Below are 17,796 nucleotides of genomic sequence, written 5' to 3' on the forward strand. Positions count from 1 at the left end.
ATGTGGTTCCCAGTATGCCGAACTCGAAACCGGGAGATTCATCGATGGGGATGTATACTATTGCAGCTCCCAAATCAACTCCTTTTGCCGTGTATTCAAGTACGCGCATTAGAAGCAATACGCCTTCTTTCAAATGTAAAGAGGGGTAATCTGTCTCTTTGCGACTGAGGTCCGCAACTGCTTTAACGACAGCATCTCGACAATTAAAACCTCAATTCAATGGACGCTATACATCGCCAAACTGACATAAAAATCTAGAAATCATTTCTGCCACCAAATCTGACGCCAACTTGGCGATGTAGCGCCAAAGCTTTTCTGAAGTAAGCGAGAAAACTGCTAAGTTGCAATTTAAGCCTGAAGTTAAGTTGCTTGGCACCGTAAGTGAATCATTCCAAAATTGGTGATAGTTTTGGCGAGAGAAACCTTGGCGATATATTGCCAAGTGAACTCCAATTTACCTAATTAGCAAATTCAAGTGGACTCCCAACTTTGCCGGTCGAATCTCTAAGAAGTAACTTTTGTGAAAATAACTAGCATTTTAGCCTATTTTTGCTTAAAAAAGTTTCCAAAGCCGCCTAATACCAAAGTACTTAATAAAACGCTGTATCTTGGTAGCTTGTGGTAAAGGTGAAATTAAGACACTAGTACTGAAATATCAGCTCTCCACTACGTGTTTTGCACAAAAAAAGGGTTGATTTTTTGTCTTAAAATGTTCAAAAAAAAAAAAGAAAAGGCGATGGGACGCTACTCGTTAGGTTTCATGTTTCTAGAAATGGAAATGGAGAAGAAATTCGCAGTCGCCACACAATGATTGGTGATTTTCTAGATTAAGTCATCGAGGCATATCTATAAAAAAAGAAATGGTCATTGGAATGCGGTGTGATTATAACGGGCCATTAGCACACTTACCATGAAAATTACATTTGCAGTGTATGGCCGTCTGGGTATTTTTATTTCTTATCAATCTTTATTAAAGGAATGAGTTATCTGGACACTGCGTATTTCACAAAGTTCTGCTATTTAAGCTCTTTTATACAGGTGTTTTCCCTGAAAAAAAACTGATTTTACTCAAGAAAAACCGTTCCTTAACGTAAAATCTGCTCGAGTCCAGTCTGGATTGAACGATTTATAACCAGTGACGTTCCCATCACTTTTTCTGAGCGTATACTCCCAGTAATTCATTCCGCACAATATGTGTATGCGATCATGAACGTAATACGCCATTATATGAAAAATTTTGAAGCTTGAAGGTATAACCTAAATGTCTAAAAAATGCTTGAGAGTATACGGCGTTATGGAGTATTCCCTATGTGGGAACACCACTGTTTACAGCCATGACAATGAAAATGAGTCCCGCAAAATAGATATACAAAACAGCTAGACTTGTCTTCATGGCAATCTGTAACATCGAGTGGAGAGAGAAGTCTTCTCACCTTGGTGTCTGGCAGCACGAGTTGCAGCGCCTCCTGCGAGCCCAGCACCTTCCAGAGTCCGTCGCAGGCCATGAGCAGGAAGGGGTCCCGGGCGGAGGGGCGGAGCAGCCGGACGTCCGGGACCGAGGACACGCCCACGCCCTTGAAGGGGGCGTCGCCCAGGGAGCGGGACACCTCGATGGCGCCCATCACTCGACCCTCCCTGCAACAGAAGAATTTGTTGGAGTTTCAACAATGGGGTTGGTTCCTTCAGTCAAAAATAGTACTGTTACAAATCCTGTAAATAGTAATTATTGTAGTAACGTAACCTGTAAATAGTTTGCCGTAATGAATATACAGCCCCTATACATTCGGCTGAAGTATACGATCCCCCAATTCCTTTTTTTTTCATTGATAAAATTTGTGAATGGAATTTGATAACGGTCTACGCATTTAGAACGTTGTGGAACATTTGAGAGCTCTCTGTTCGGTGTGTATATAAGCCGTTACGCTGGATAAAAAGGCAGTTTCGATTGAGAATTCGAACTTAGAGTGTATTAGCTCTGTTTATAGCGAGGCATTTCGCTGTGTTGTTTTTCGTATTTGGAAGTAAATACGTGTGTAACTGTTGAGTTTACGGTGTCGAGTGATATTTGCTTAATTGCTGATGATTAATTTAGCAGTTGTTAACGATTTCTTCTGTACATAGTGTAAATAAAGCTCCTGTGTTTTTATCAAGAACTGTGTCTTCATTTCAAGAAAGTGGAAGTCGCACCGGATCCGTTACAGTACTTTATGTCACTTAAATAGATAGAATAAGGAAAAAAAAAATATGGACCCAGAAAATACTTTCATTTTCCCAACAGTTATTCTTTAATCAATTTCTTTTAAATGTCCGATTTTTCAAACAAGGCGTGGTCTTGATGACGTCACAAATGATGCTCTTCGTCGCATCTTTCTATCGCGTTTCTACGTTATGATAATCAAGCAGCGAATTAAAAATTGCGCTCTACGCTTGCTATCAACCCTATCGTTGCCAATACACGCGAGTAAAGATGCGAATGAAATATTGTGCTCTTCTGAATAGCATTTCATCATTTGTGATGTCATCGGCAGAAGCGTTAAACAATGAAAGCGCACCGATTTAGATAATTTTTAAAAAATATTAAACTTAAACAAATTATTTAAAAAGTGGTCATATCCTACGTTTTTAAGCATGCTCTTTCAGAAAAAAAATACTTTTAAAATTTTGGAAACGACCACATTGTATTGTCTTTAAGTCCAGTTGTATTTAAACCCCTTCACCTTAAAACAGTAAATGTTCACATTGATTGGATATTTCCCTGACAAGTTAAGATTAAATGATTTTAGCCTAGAATGTTACTATACAACACACTACAGTAGAAGACCGTTATAACGCACACCTTGGGACCAGAGCTTTTGCGTTATACAGGTTATTGCGTTATATAGAACATTTCACAAATTTTGAAAGTAATATTCAGAATATATCTCTATATTAGCCCTTCAGAATGAGTTTTATCTGCAATGAGTATTAAAGCACCCATATTACAATTGGTTATTCACAAATAAATATGTTTCACAATCAAAATGCTGCACTTCTGCTAGCTTCATGGTTTGCATAACAGCTGCATTTTCAAGAGCCATCTGGTATTTTCTGTTTACTGTGAGCACTCATTTTCAATTTAAAAGCTTTGAATTAAGATTGAAAGATGAAAAACTTTCAAGATTTAATTTGTCTAGCACTTTTTCTATTTGCAGAGCAAAACAGAGGGATTCCTTAAACTTCAAAACCTATTGTTTACTTCTGAAAAGTAGTGCGGTTTATAGAGAATTGCGTTATATAGGTCGGCGTTATAACGGTCTTCTACTGTATCATACAGACTTTAGAGGACATGTCCTCTGTGGGAACGCTTCGCCACTCAAGGGGTGTTGCGATATTCAGAATGATGAGCAAGTAATCTCACCTGACGTATCCCCCCGCCTTCTGTATGCGCATCCTCTCCCGGTAGTCGGTGGGGGTGTGGTCCACACTCAGGGGGAGGGGCAGGTGCCTCTTGGACTCCTCATCCCAGCGACAGAGGACGGCCTAAGAAAGATGAAGATGACCAATCAGCGACGGGCACAAGTAACCAGAACAACGTTCGACCCCTTCTAAATGTGGACCCATTTTTGGTCCATTCCACCCGTTATTTGATGAGATGTAGCAGCCACGAGACATTCCTTTGGAGAGACTAGTGCAAAAAATCTAATGGGCACCAAATAGTTATCTTTTTAATAGTATATTTACCCTATTTTTATCTCGTTGCTTACTACTTAGAGATTAGCATAAATGCTTAAGTTTTAGATGATGTTAAGATATCGTGTATGTACTTACGGCTTTCGGCCGCATATTATATCAATAAGTATCAGGTAAACATCCTCCATAAAAGTTAAAGCTTGAATACGTGCTTCCATGTTTTCGCCACTTGATGGCGCCCTAGTCACGATCTCTCATGGGCCGGAAAGTTGAAGAAGGTTCTAGAAATCGTCGCATTGCTCATGCTAGATATACGTGGACCAATGAGCATTGAGCACGTGTTATGAATTCGTGTTCTTAAAGTGAATCGCCGTGTTATTCGTAGCTATCGATCTCTCTATCCATCTAAGCATGAGATTGTGGAGAAATTGAAAACAGTGTGAGATGGTTTACCATTAGTACGGTAGTTGTATCAGCGCGAGTGCAGTAAGGAAGAATAATAGAATGTAGTATTTTCGGCCTACTTCTGAGTTGTAGGATATTAAGTTGAATTTCTCCATGATGGCTTTCCAGATGGTATAGGATGTGGAACTTAGTCCAGTCATTTTCCTTACTACTTGGAAAGTAGTACTCGCCGTTGTATACAGGATTCGTATTAGGTAGCTAATGGAGGGTATAGTATAGTGGAGTGCAATATTTAGACATCTTTCTTACTATTTCTATTAGTGCAATACTTAGAATACCCAATGGCGCAGTTCATTCTTTATACTAACCTACTGTTTTTAATGTATTTTACATAGCACTTTTTGCTTCAATAAAGGCTTTTGTTATTTTATACAATCGAATCTTTTTTACAACTTTTATCACATTTACACTCACAATTTTACTTGAGTTTTCTTTCAACAATGCAACAGGAACTAAGTGGTTCTCGTGGAAAGGCGCATTAAAACATACTGTCCGTTCTCGAAAGCGAAGACTACCACTCAGGACAGATTCCATTTCAAAAAGGGGCGATAGGTTGAGGATGTGCACTTACCGCTCACACTTGCTATCTTTGTCTCTTTCGAAGCTACATTGAAAGAACTGCAGAACACGTTATTTTGCACCTTTTACTTCCGGGTTTCCCTCCCTATTTCGATAAAATCAGAGCAGACCTGACGCATGCGCAAATTGGCGCTAAGTCTCAGCTAAGGAAAACGAACAGTATCTCTTCAATTCCAGTTGTCATCATAACGCGAACTTTTTCAATTGCTTCCAGCCTGTGTACGGACTGAGGCCGACCTGTGTGTGAATCATCATAGACGCCTTTTGCACCCATCCCGAAAGTGATTCCAAAGTTCAAGTGAACTTGTTTCAACATTTCGTATGTTTCTGCAGCTGTCTTGCCCAATTAGAAGCGAAATTCAATGTTAATTCTTTGCTCCATTTTCACTTTGACGACAGGCATTTTAGAGCTACGTTTTAACACGCTTTTCCACGAGAACCACTTACTTTAGAATGACGCCGATTGTACTGCACATGCGCAAGAAAACGCGCTTCAGAACGTGTCTGCAGAACGGAACCAAATCAGAAGAGATGGATTGATTGATCGACTTTCTATTTAAACCGTCTCTGTTACCCCCAAGCAATGACGTGACGTCGTCAAAATGTATATCTGTTGCATCTCAAAGCAACTCAACTCAGTTAATCCTTTAACTGTTTCTATTTTTAAATTTACTTTCTTGACTGCTAGCAGCAGAAAGATCCTCAACTCTTAAGGCCTGACGTCACATCCGCCGATGGGCAAAACACGTGATTGACTTGTTGGGTGTTTAGACACTTGGGGATTTCTCACACACGTTCGGGGTTTACGCACGCCGGTTTTTCAACGACATTTAAAACAGGAATATATTTCTAGAATAGTTTGAATTAACAAGTAAGTTTTAAACAATTTAAAATACATTCTAGCTTTTTATGAAATTGCTCCAAGAACATAAAAAAAATATAGGCTTATGCCAACAATATGCAATCGTTAGCGCCATCTTCCGGCTTTTCGTACTCCCAGTCATGGAAATTAAAAGCCGGACTTTGCAGAAAAAGAGTCCATGAAGTTCATGCAATGAAACAACGTAACAAAGCGGAGATTTGTGTGCAACAATCATTAGTCTGCTGCCCTCGGACAAATGGAAAACCTATTTTTATAAAAACAGTTTTAACAACGTTCTGTATTTTATCCTTTTGGAGGGAAGGGTTAGAAATAGAATTACTAAAATCATCTCTACACTTCGCTCATGTAACTGATCTTCACGATAATCAACCGATGCTCGTTCGGACCAACGATTCGAGTGAATCGGAAGCTGGCTGTCGGATTGGACGAGGGACGTTACGGACTCCCGCTATTGGCTAAGCGGGGAAGCGTCTCTGCCACTCGGCGCATTCTCATTGGTTGCGTGGACGTGAGGGCATTGATGTGAATAATGATGAGAACAGGCTATTTAACAGCGAACGGGGTTGAGATTCTCTCTCTCTTTCTTTCAACTCATTCGGTGATGTCTGTCCTGTAAATCGTAGCTTGGGTGGAGCTCGTATTGCTCGGCCCATCGCCGATGATACTCAGCTGATCATAGTAATAGATTAGCTGTATTAGGATGAGCTTAACGAACAAGCTAGTCATATTTAGTTAATCTTTTACCTTTGGCTTCAGTTAATAGTTTATACAATTCTATTTACTCTATTTCTCACGTGTTAATAAATTTTAGTTATTTTAAAGAAGCCTCTTCATCTGTTACTCATAGAAAGTTGATGAAATGTTAGTTCTTCCACCAATTCTGCAAGAAGTATTAAAGTTAACAGGTGATATTGATAACTTACGATGTTTAAGGCGATACGGGGGTTTCAATTTTTTTAATATAATTTTCAATGAATTTCTTTGAAATTTTCAGCATATTTACATGATGCTAACACTAACTCAAATATAAAATTTCATTGAATTATTTTGAAATTTAATTTTCTTTTTAAATTTAAATTTAGATTTTATTACGCTTTTGTCATATTACTCCTTGCAAACGAAAATTCATCAAATTTATAAAATACTAACAAAATATGATACGTAAAACAACCGAAATTAGAACGTTGGAATTCCTTTTTCAAAATTTTGTCTTAAAGATAAATAATGAGAAGAAAAGCCGAAAACTAGACGTTTTCGATAAAATATGTTCATATTTCAATAAAATATAGCAAATATACTCCACAAAACTAATCAAACAGAAAAATCTTTCACAACAAAATGTTAACAAACCACTTAAATACTTGGCATGAAATTTTCAGCAAATTGAAATAATAATTCGTTTGCAAGGAGCAGTTTGAATTTTGTAATTATGTCGAAAATTAGGCTTTGAGGAAATCAACATTTTCTGTTTTATTGCCAATTTCATTATTGAATAAACAAATTAGTTTAAGTACAAATTCACCACAAATAAGGTCTTATGATTCATTTAAAATGGTATTAGTATTAAAAATTTAAATATTATATGCTTTTTTTTTACTCATGCATTTTATATGCATTTTTATATGCATGTTTTAGTAAAAAAAAGGGGGCGTGGCTCCTACAAAAAGTGTCATAACTTCGCCAGTTTTCCACCGATTCAGTTCTTTTTCTTTTTAAACGGTTCAGCTAAAGGTCTAATTTTTAGAAATGTAATGAATGAAAAAACGTTTGTTTGACCAATTTTTACTCATCTGAAAGCCCCTTATCGCCTTAAACGAAAAGCCGAAAGGCTTAATTCCGTCAGTCAGTCAACACTATTACTTGCTTATACGAGCAGAGATAATACCACACAGTGGAAGATGCAGAATCAAATGTTAATGTGAAGAAATGAACATTGGAAACTTGTTAAACTCTTACCAAAAATGTATTGGTCCATAGAAACTAAAATAAATAAAAGAACAAAATAAGTTGATAACAATAAACCCCGGCCATAAGCGGAGGTGGAGTTCGCAACTCCCCGACACCTACCGGACCTAACACACGAGAGGCTGACGAACACGAAAGGGAGAGAACGATCGGGATCGTTCACTGTTTATACTTGCCTCGTTTGCATGTGATTGGGCATCCAAGGATGCCAACCTAAAACTGAAACTTTACACGTGCCGAAAGAGTCGAGAACTTAATCTAATTTGAATAAAGTCGATTTTATATTACATTAGGAATGAGAACGCGGTTAAATATCGTTTACCGATGTCTATCAGATATCATTGATGAATGGTATCAGTCTCACCTTGCTGTCCCCCAGGTTGGCCACGAAGAGGGCGTCCTCCACGGCCAGCAGCACGAGGGCCGTGGTCCCGTCCTTCCACCGGGGGCGCCCCCTGCTGGCCAGCACCAGAAACTCCTCGTCCGTGCGACGGAACGCCTCCACGAGGGCGCGGCCCATCTCCTTCTCGATGCGCGAAAGGGGACCTGGGGAAGGACACACTTCTCAGTAACATGGATCTCACCAGGGAACAACACTAACAGTAGGGTGGTTCAAAAAAAAAAACTTTTTTTCAGCTGGAGTCCAGGACACCCCCTATTTTTTCTTTTTTTCTTTTTTTTTTTTTTGAGCAATCACGATTGCTTATTGTTCTCACTTGACTGTTTTGATGTCCTATGATTTTATTTCCCTCTGCAGCATCACCGTCGATCGGCTTCTCACGATGCTGCTGATATAGCGAAAGTCATCTCCAGGTTGCGTCAATATCTTACACACAAACGCATACAAACACAACTACACACACACACACACACACAAACACATACACACACAAATTCATACACAAATACACAAACACATACGCATACAGACACCTACACATACACACAACTACCCACACACTTATGCCAGCACACAGACACACATGCCTACACACACATACACATACACACACACACAAACACACGCATACATACAGATACCTACACATACACACAACTACCCACACATTCATGCATGCACACAGACACAAACACATATGCCTACACACACATACACATACCCCCCCCACACACATTCATACACACACACATACCCCCCCCACACACACAAACACACACGCCTACATACACACACACACTCGTGATTGCGAAAAACATAATTTGAATTCAAGAGGTCAAAATTCAAATTATTATTTTTTTTTTTTTTTAACATTTACTAATTGTATTATGCTGTAAAAGTTTTAGCTGCTTACTCCAATTTTAAGAGGGTGCTCAATGACCCCTCCATTTAACATGAGCCGTAGCATGGAAAATGCCACAAATAGAGAAGTACAGTTGGCTCCCTTTTTAACGACGCTCTATTTAACGACTTTCTCTACGTAACGGCGGCTTTTCACGGTCCCAGATGGTCCACTATAGTGTTAAAAGCATTCTATTTAAGGACGCTTTCTACTTAAGGACGATTTTTTGTGGGCTCTTGAAAGTCGTTAAACAGAGAGCCAACTGTATTTAATTTCCCTTTTTTTTTTGTAAATAATTATTTTATTGCAATGTATATGCATACCTGCCAACCGCCGAGAAAAAAATCCGGAAGATTTTGCTCATAACCGGAAAAGGACATAAAAATCCGTAAAACTTCCGGGAAATCCGGAAGGGTTGGCAGGTATGTATATGCATATTACTTGTGTATATTATAATATGTAGCATTGCTTTTTCAGTTCAATGTATTTTTTAACCCCCCCCCCCCTCTGCCCATACTGATGAAGTTCGGGGGAAGGGGTGGAGCACCCTCTTACAGTTGAAATAGGAAGCTAAAATGCTTCCAGTATATTGCTATCCACAAGTCTGAAAATGTTGAGGGGTGTCTAGGTATCTAGGAGAAACATTGTATTTTTGAACCTTCCTAACAAGCATGTACCTTAATTTACTGCACATTGTCGACAGATAACCTGTTAAAAAGTGCAAACTTTGTGGCGTGGTTAACAGCGCTTTGATTTCTTCCTCAACATCAAAGTATGAATAAGCAGGAATAAGTAACTGCAGGGTATCAAGTTGAATAATTGTCTTAGGAAAAGCTGAGGCAGAGATCTCGAGTCACATGGTTCGAGTAAACCATATTTTTCCCAATATCTCACTTTAAAATACTGTATCATGTGACTTGGAATCTTTCCGTCAAGAATTGAATGTTTTTCTCTACCTTTTATCCCTTTTCATGGATTGAACCTCAATATGCAGCTGGATACACAAGTAGAGACGACTTCCTCGCCCGTAGGGTTGTTTATTTTATGCAGTCTAAATTTCCCTTTCATGCGATTCAGGCAACCTAAAATAGACAACCCTACAGGCAAAGAAGGAGCAGTCTCCACTTGCACCAACCGTTTATACAGATTACTGACAAAGTGCCTTTGACTATACTCATCGTAATTATATAATTATCTATCATCACGATTTCAATTATTCTCTTCATTATAGTTTAAAAATTATATTGATTCTTCATGTTCGCAATTTAGTGACAAAAATTGCCCTCAGATTATATGACTCAGTGTATAATATGCAGTAAATTAGAATAATAATTTTAAAAAAAAAAGAGTAGCAAGTGTGAGAGAACATTAAAGTGCTTTTGAACGCATAAACCATTCATCTTCGTGTCCTTGCAATGCAATGAAAAGGTCTCAAATTCGAGCCACTTGTTGAGAAAAGTCGCCAAATTCAACGAGAACGAAAGGTTCGAGAACAATCGCAACAGCTTCGTCGAGACACAACTATCCTAACCAGATTCCAGAACCTATTCTTCATCGCAGCATCGGGCGATTTTTCTTCAAATTTCGGCAGACCGAAAGATTGCCCATTTCGATGACGGGGACACGAGAGCATGGGATAAATGCATCCAAAAACATTTTAAATTGAGACTCATTCGGTTTCTTTTATTATTACAGTAGAAGACCGTTATAACGCACACCTTGGGGCCAAAGCTTTTGCGTTATACAGGTTTTTGCGTTATATAGATCATTTCACACATTTTGAAACTGACATTCAGAATATATCTATACCAGCCCTTCAGAATGAGTTTTATCTGCAATGAGTATTAAAGCACCAATGTCACAATGAGTTATTCAGAAATAAATATGTTTCGCAATCAAAATCCTGCACTTCTGCTAGCTTCATGGTTTGTATAACAGCTGCATTTTCAAGAGCCATCTGGTATTTTCTGTTCACTACGAGTACTCATTTTCAATTTAAAAGCTTTGAAATGAGATGGAAAGATGAAAAACTTTCAACATTTAATTTGCCTAACCATTTTTATGTTTACAAAGTAAAACAGAGGGATTTTTTAATCTTCCAAAACCTATTGTTTACTTCTGAAAAGTTGTGCAGTTTATAGAGAATTGCGTTATACAGGTCGGCGTTATAACGGTCTTCTACTGTATTGCACTTCTCGTGTGGGTTAGAGATCCTAAATACGGAGAGACTGGACAACTTCAGAGCGGCGGCCATCTTATGTCCAAAGATGCTCACTGCCCGTAGACCGTAATGCATCTTCTGCCGCAAATATCACTGTATGTTATCGAAAAAATTAGAAGCTAGTTACGATATTATGAAATGAAATGTGCAGATCACAAATATATTGTTACAAATTCTGTAAATAGTAATTATTGTAGTAACGTAACCTGTAAATAGTTTCCCGTAATGAATATACAGCCCCTATACATTCGGCTGAGGTATACGGCCCCCTATTCTTTCATTGATAAGATTTGTGAATGAAAAGAAATAAGAAAGTGTGGAAGGGTGTAGCATTTTCTGGAAGAGTCGAGAGTTCTCTTTCGATGCGTATAAATAGCCGTGCCGCATGATAAAAAGTCAGTCTCGATTGAGAATTTGTACTGAGCTCTGTTTATTGCGAGGCATTTCGCTGTGTGTTGTTTTTCGTATTTTGATGTAAATACGTGTGTCACCGTCGAGTTTACGGTGTGGATTGATATTTGCTCAATTGCCGATGATTCATTTAGCAGTTGTCGACGATCCTTCCTGTACATAGTGTAAAGAAATTTCCTGTATTCTTAATCAAGAACTGTGTCGTCCTTTCAAGAAAGTTGGAAGTCGCAACGGATCCGTTACACTATCTTTATGAACAAACTTTTGAGAGAAAAAAGTTTTCTTCGTAAGCACTATAATGATACGAAACGATTGGTGCTCACTCCGTTTGATGAAACAGGGCCCAATACAGGCTGATTTTGCTACCGTTTTTCGGTACCTTCACAAAAATCTTGTTTTGAAATCGGTACTTTCACAAAAATCAAGTGATAAAATCAGTGGCTTCACAAAAACATTGAAAATTTCACAAAAATTCGCATTTTAAAATATAAAATGTGTTTCTCTATTTAAAACAAAATATACTCATAAAACAAAATTCTAAGCAGGTTTATATGAACAATCGCTTAAATAGAAACCTTTTTGTAGTATTTTAACTCATTTTTAGCTGTTTCACACCAAAGTGTATTTATGCAATAGTATCGCAATCTTTCGACATCTGTTTTGGGGAACCGTTTTTCTCATCATTTCCTATATTGTACACAGTACGTAGCCCATTAAGCTGAAATGACGATGGTATTTTTTGTACTTCTTAGGTTATCACCCCCCCCCCCCCCAAAAAAAAAACGAAACCTGCTAAAAATACTAGATGAAATTTAAACTTTTCGAACTAAAATTTCACTTGATCCACTACTTCTTTTACAAAAATGAGGATGCGTCTAAAATTTCACAAAAACAATGCTGATAAAAAAATCTTTCACAAAAATAGAAGGATGCAATACTTTCACAAAAATAGGTAGCGAGAAAAAAAACCTGGATTGGCCCCTGTGAAAATACGAGGAGAAGAAAAATCAGTCTCTTCTTCAAAGATTTCATGTCCTCTATTTCGTGGGAAATCTAGAAATTCACACAGCACAGCATTTCGAGCCGACGACACTTGGACTAAACATGGCGGACAATCTCTCCGTACATAGGATCTCTAGTGTGGGGAGGGAGCAGAAGAGGAAAAAGTGTCTTACCGTGGGGGAATCTCTGTGCCAGGTGCCGATGCAAGTTTTCTGCCGCAAAGTCAGAGGCCCTAGCCCCCCCATGGCCATCGAACACCGCAAAGTAGGACACACGAGACCTGCAACGAGAGACAAAATTTCAAAATAACTCACAATTGCTACACCAGGGAGGGATGCGAACAACGAAATGACATTTGAAGCAGTGAGAAGCAAAATTAAAAATTTGGAGACAACCAGTACAAATGGTAGGTGAACCTCTCCTCTGCGAAATTTTAAATTACAGTAGAAGACCGTTATAACGCCGACCTATATAACGCAATTCTCTTTAAACCGCACCACTTTTCAGGAGTAAACAATAGGTTTTGAAGTCTAAAAAATCCCTCTGTTTTGCTTTGCAAACAGAAAAAGTGCTAGACAAATTAAATCTTGAAAGTTTTTCATCTTTCCATCTTAATTCAAAGCTTTTAAATTGAAAATGAGTACTCATAGTGAACAGAAAATATCAGATGGCTCTTGAGAATGCAGCTGTTATGCAAACCATGAAGCTAGCAGAAGTGCAGGATAATTCATTTTCTTCCGATTGTGAAACACATTTATTTGTGAATAACTAATTTGATTATTGGTGCTTTAATACTCATTGCAGATAAAACTCATTCTGAAGTGCTAATATACAGATATTCTGAATATCAGTTTCAAAATTTGTGAAATGATCTGTATAACGCAAAAGCTCTGGTCCCGAGGTGTGCATTATAACGGTCTTCTACTGTATCTCCAAAAAATAAAAAAACAAAGACAATCTAATCAAAACTTTTTCTTCGTTTCCTCCTTCACTATCACTTGGCCTTGTTATACAAATCTTCTTTCATTCAGATCTCTTCTTCTTTTCGTCGCCCCCTCCACACCACCATACAATTTTTTTTTTTTTTTAATTTCAAAAAGTCCTCATTTTTTTCACACCTTCGTCTATTACTGATTGCTAATGACTCTTGTTACGGATAGCATTTTAAAAACATTCTTTGATATACTCTTCAACAAGAGACACAACATATTTACACGATCAAAACTATCGTTTTTAATCCTATCATACTTTTGATTACATGCTTAATTTTGTAGATTTTAATAAAGTAAGCCTTTCAGAATATTAATTTATTTTTTGAGGTGGTGAGTGTAGATTACTTTTCAACTGTGACTATTTTCACTTATTTGCGTGAAAGTTATTCTAAAAGCCCCTGACGCATGCATTTGTAATTGCAAACAATTAATAAACGAAGTATCAAGTGTTATAGATCCTAAAAGCGTACGCAGTCCTCTTATTTTGTGAACTCCCTAATAAATAATTCCGATGGAATATAAATTAGTTATCAAATATTAATGAAGTAATTAAGTAAAATAATTATTTGATACAATTTTTTTAAATACATTGTTGTTCAAATTTTGCAAACAACATAATAAACATAATTTTTAAATGCTATTTTCCCACTTGATGACATGTCTTGGAACCACCTTTGCCTCGACCATGTCCCTCCCCGAAAAAATATCCTGGCTACGGCCTTGTACTATAGTCCTGGTAGTTACTGTTGTGCAGCGTGATTTATAAAAAAAAATTCAATGAAAGCCTACCCAGGACGTTATCTTAATAGTTGTATTACTCAAAACTCGAAAATGTCCACTTACATCCCTTTGCTCCTCATTGCCTCTGGACAAATATATTACACCAGAAAAGACGAGTACTGGTTGTTTTCCTTAACCGAGACCTAGAACCAGTTCGCGCAGGCATCAATGTCAGATTGAAACTATGCTGTTAAAGATAAAACAGGGTTTTGCGAACAAAAGGGTTCCACTTATGAAAGAATTTAAAGAAACGCTGCAGTAGTGCAAACGTCAAGTGTCATCCAGCACGTTGCCTTCCTGGTGTAACAATTCTAAAACCCTCATAGTTTAATAATAGTAGAGCGAGCTTTCCCAGACTTACTGATGAAAAAATGGGTTCGTGGATACGTCATGTGACTGGTGAAAACTTTGGCAGCATGGTTGCTAGATGGCAGGATTATCTATAGTTTGGCACTCGACACGTATTTTCAGACGTAATGTGTTTTCGTTATAATTTTTTTCCGGGTGCAGAGATTGAACTGTTTTTCTTTTAGTTATGCATTACATATTTTGACGTTAGTCATTAGTTTTTGAGCACAGTTTTCACTCACTTTTATTTCATTCGGAACTGCTACGTCAGCATTGGCATGAACGTAATAGCGTAAACGTTTTGCGTTAACGCAAATTTGCCGATTCTTTTTGGGCTCTTGCATCCTTAATTGCTTAGAGAGTTATTGAAATTGACTAAAGAAAATGCACAATATTATCTAAACGAAAAATTCACTGTATTAACAAAAATTTACAACTTGGAATAACAAATTTACAAATCGGACTCCATGAAAGATCATTCTTCCGTATTCCATCGATTCTATTTATTTCATTTGATCGTCTGCTACGATGGACGCCCGCTGTTGCTAGGATATCCACCGGTCACATGGTTTGGTGTATGAGCAGCAAAAGGGTTGCCATAGCTCGGTCTATTCTTATTATTAGTCTATGAAAACCCTCTCATTTCTGAGAAGAATACACTCACACGGAGGGGTGCAGGTTGGGAATGAGCGTGTGGAAGTCTTCCAGCAATACGTGTCTGTCCTGCATCTCCTCTCGCTCTCCCCGCTTCTGAGCACAGAAACCACGCAGCTTCACACATCCTGCAAAATACAGACACACATTACTTAAAATACACCACCGGCTCAGTCATTCCATCCAAGGACTGCAGTTTCCTGCTTTTTAGCACTCGACAGCCCGGAATAGGAATCGGTATCACTTTGATATACACCCCCGAAAATTACGCGCCAAATCTGGCATTCCCTACGGACTTTTTAGGGTTGCCGTTCCTTATTTTGGTGTTGCCAATTTAGGTTTTTTTCAGCTTTCAGGTTTTTGCTGTTGCCAAATTTAGTATTTTCATGTATTTTGTACCATTTTTTGAGTTTTTTTTAAAGTTTTGTGGCAACAAAGTTTTGTGTCAATAAAAACAAAAAAAGTCGCCAAATTTCCGATTTGAGGGGGCATATCAAAGTAGTTCCTAGGAATCACATGAGCTGGAGGCAAAAAACCTCTTACGGGAGCCAAGAGAGCCAAACAAACTGGTAGCTAATGCAAGAATTAGCAAACCAGATGAGCGACCGCAGCAGTGGTGTGGTTCAACTCGAAGATTGATGGCAAAGCTAAGGTATTTTGTAGTAAGTTACCGCCCTAAGGCCAGGGCCTAAGGCAGAAATACTTAAAATACACCACCAGCTCAGTTATTCTTGCATTAGCTACCAGTTTGTTTGGCTCTCTTGGCTCCCTTAAGAGGTTTTTCGCCTCCAGCTCACGTGATTCTTATTCCGTGCTGACGAGTGCTAACGAGCACGAAACAGCAGTCCTCGGATGGAATGACTGAGCTGGTGGTGTATTTTAAGTATTTCTGCCTTAGCCCTGGCTTTAGGGTGGTAACTTACTACAAAATACAGATACACATTATTTAAACAAATAATTTACTTCATCATAATTGTCACTGCAGGTGTGATTCAAAATGAATGGTGGTGGCAGGGACATTAGACCTGCAGCTCTCTACAAGAGCAAAGCTTCCAGTGGCTACCGCTAGATGTCTCTGCATGTTGTTCCACACTGCTGGCTTCACAAAATGCATCACCCACTTCAAATTCACATCATCCCTTTCAGCAAATTATCAGCAGTGCACATCATGGCCACCCGCAAGCGGCGAATACAGATTGGCGGTTTAAAGTACAGAAATTACTTTTTCGTAACCTATGCCTGGACGAGGGCATCGGGCATCGAGAGAAATCGGTCAATGTGTTGTACGAAAACGAGCAACTGTGATGCGGATCAGAAATCACAGGTAGCAGAATCACTGCCCGTGATGAGAGGCAAACTGTACACTTGGCAGTGGTGGATTGCATCACGAACAATAGCACAACAGTATAATAAAACACGAATAAATACCTTTGTGCTGAAAACTCAAAAAATCAGTAATCCAACGTCAGAAAGCACAAATATTGCAAAATATTGCAATATTTTGCAATATTTCTGCTTTCTGACGTTGGATTACTGATTTTTTGAATAGCACAACAGGTTCAGTCAGTTGCGCATCGTTTGCTGCCCGTTTGCAGCAGAATGGAATGTGCGAGACACGCCCATTGCTTCGTTTTGTGCGATGAATAGCTATTGGAAAATTTTCCAACATAGCAGAATTGCAGCTTCGTCGTTTAAAAAAAACATCAAACATTCATGCAAAAGTAACATATTTATTAAAAACAACTACAGCGTCAATAAAAGGCAGCATACTATCAATTCAGAACCTCAATCCCCAAAAGACACAGAAATGCCTCTTCTTATGTAATGAAACTCATTTGCATACATGAGGCAATAATGTTCTTCTTCTCGAAGATTTCAAACGATGCCCGAAAGTAATATATACCAACAATAGCGGATATGGAGAGCGGAATGGAACGACATCGTGTTTACTGACGAATCCCGCTTCTGCCTGCAACATCCCAATGACCGGATTCGGGGTATGGAGACGGAGTCGGTTGCGTTATGTATCACCCCATTGGTCCTGCACCCAGTCTGAGGTGATGGTCCTCCATACATTCATTCCATCCATACATTTAAGCTAGAGATATAGTGTTTAAGACTGAATAAAAGTATAATGGCGTTGTAATTTTGATTGACGTTCCGAATAATCAATCAGAGGGCAAGAAATGTCCCTTGGTCCGAACAGGAGTAAAGGTAGCTTATATGCGCCCGGGTGCTTATTAGTTCCACATATGTCGTAGTAATTTATCGGATGAATTCTTTCTAAGTCGGCGTAAAAATGCATCAAACCCAACTTCTAAGTACACACTCTCAAAAGAACTTAAATAGCGCAGAAAAATGAAGCCTATGTTCAATCGCGCACAGCCCCCACCCCCTCAAAAAAAAAAAAGAAAAAAAAATCTCAACCTTCTTTCCCTTTTCTACTTTTTATTTTCTAGCTATGTTCTTTTATTTTATTAATTTAACAGGATAGTGCGCCACCACATGTAGCACACAATGTTCAAG

The 17,796-nt window shown here is 38.4% G+C and overlaps 1 protein-coding gene across 1 annotated transcript in view; it reads right to left on the minus strand.

The window, feature by feature from the left end:
• LOC129232817 (integrin-linked kinase-associated serine/threonine phosphatase 2C-like) overlaps positions 1-17,796 on the minus strand; it is a 37,756-nt gene that overhangs the window by 2,247 nt on the left and 17,713 nt on the right. The window contains exons 3-7 of the mRNA XM_054866916.1: positions 15,281-15,398; positions 12,670-12,776; positions 7,926-8,107; positions 3,398-3,519; positions 1,434-1,635 (exon numbers count right to left, since the gene is read on the minus strand). Of these exons, the coding sequence (XP_054722891.1) occupies positions 1,434-1,635; positions 3,398-3,519; positions 7,926-8,107; positions 12,670-12,776; positions 15,281-15,398 (731 nt within the window). The remainder of the gene's footprint in view (positions 1-1,433; positions 1,636-3,397; positions 3,520-7,925; positions 8,108-12,669; positions 12,777-15,280; positions 15,399-17,796) is intronic.

Source organism: Uloborus diversus, unplaced genomic scaffold (assembly GCF_026930045.1).
Source record: "Uloborus diversus isolate 005 unplaced genomic scaffold, Udiv.v.3.1 scaffold_14, whole genome shotgun sequence".
NCBI classification, from domain to species: Eukaryota; Metazoa; Arthropoda; class Arachnida; order Araneae; family Uloboridae; genus Uloborus; species Uloborus diversus.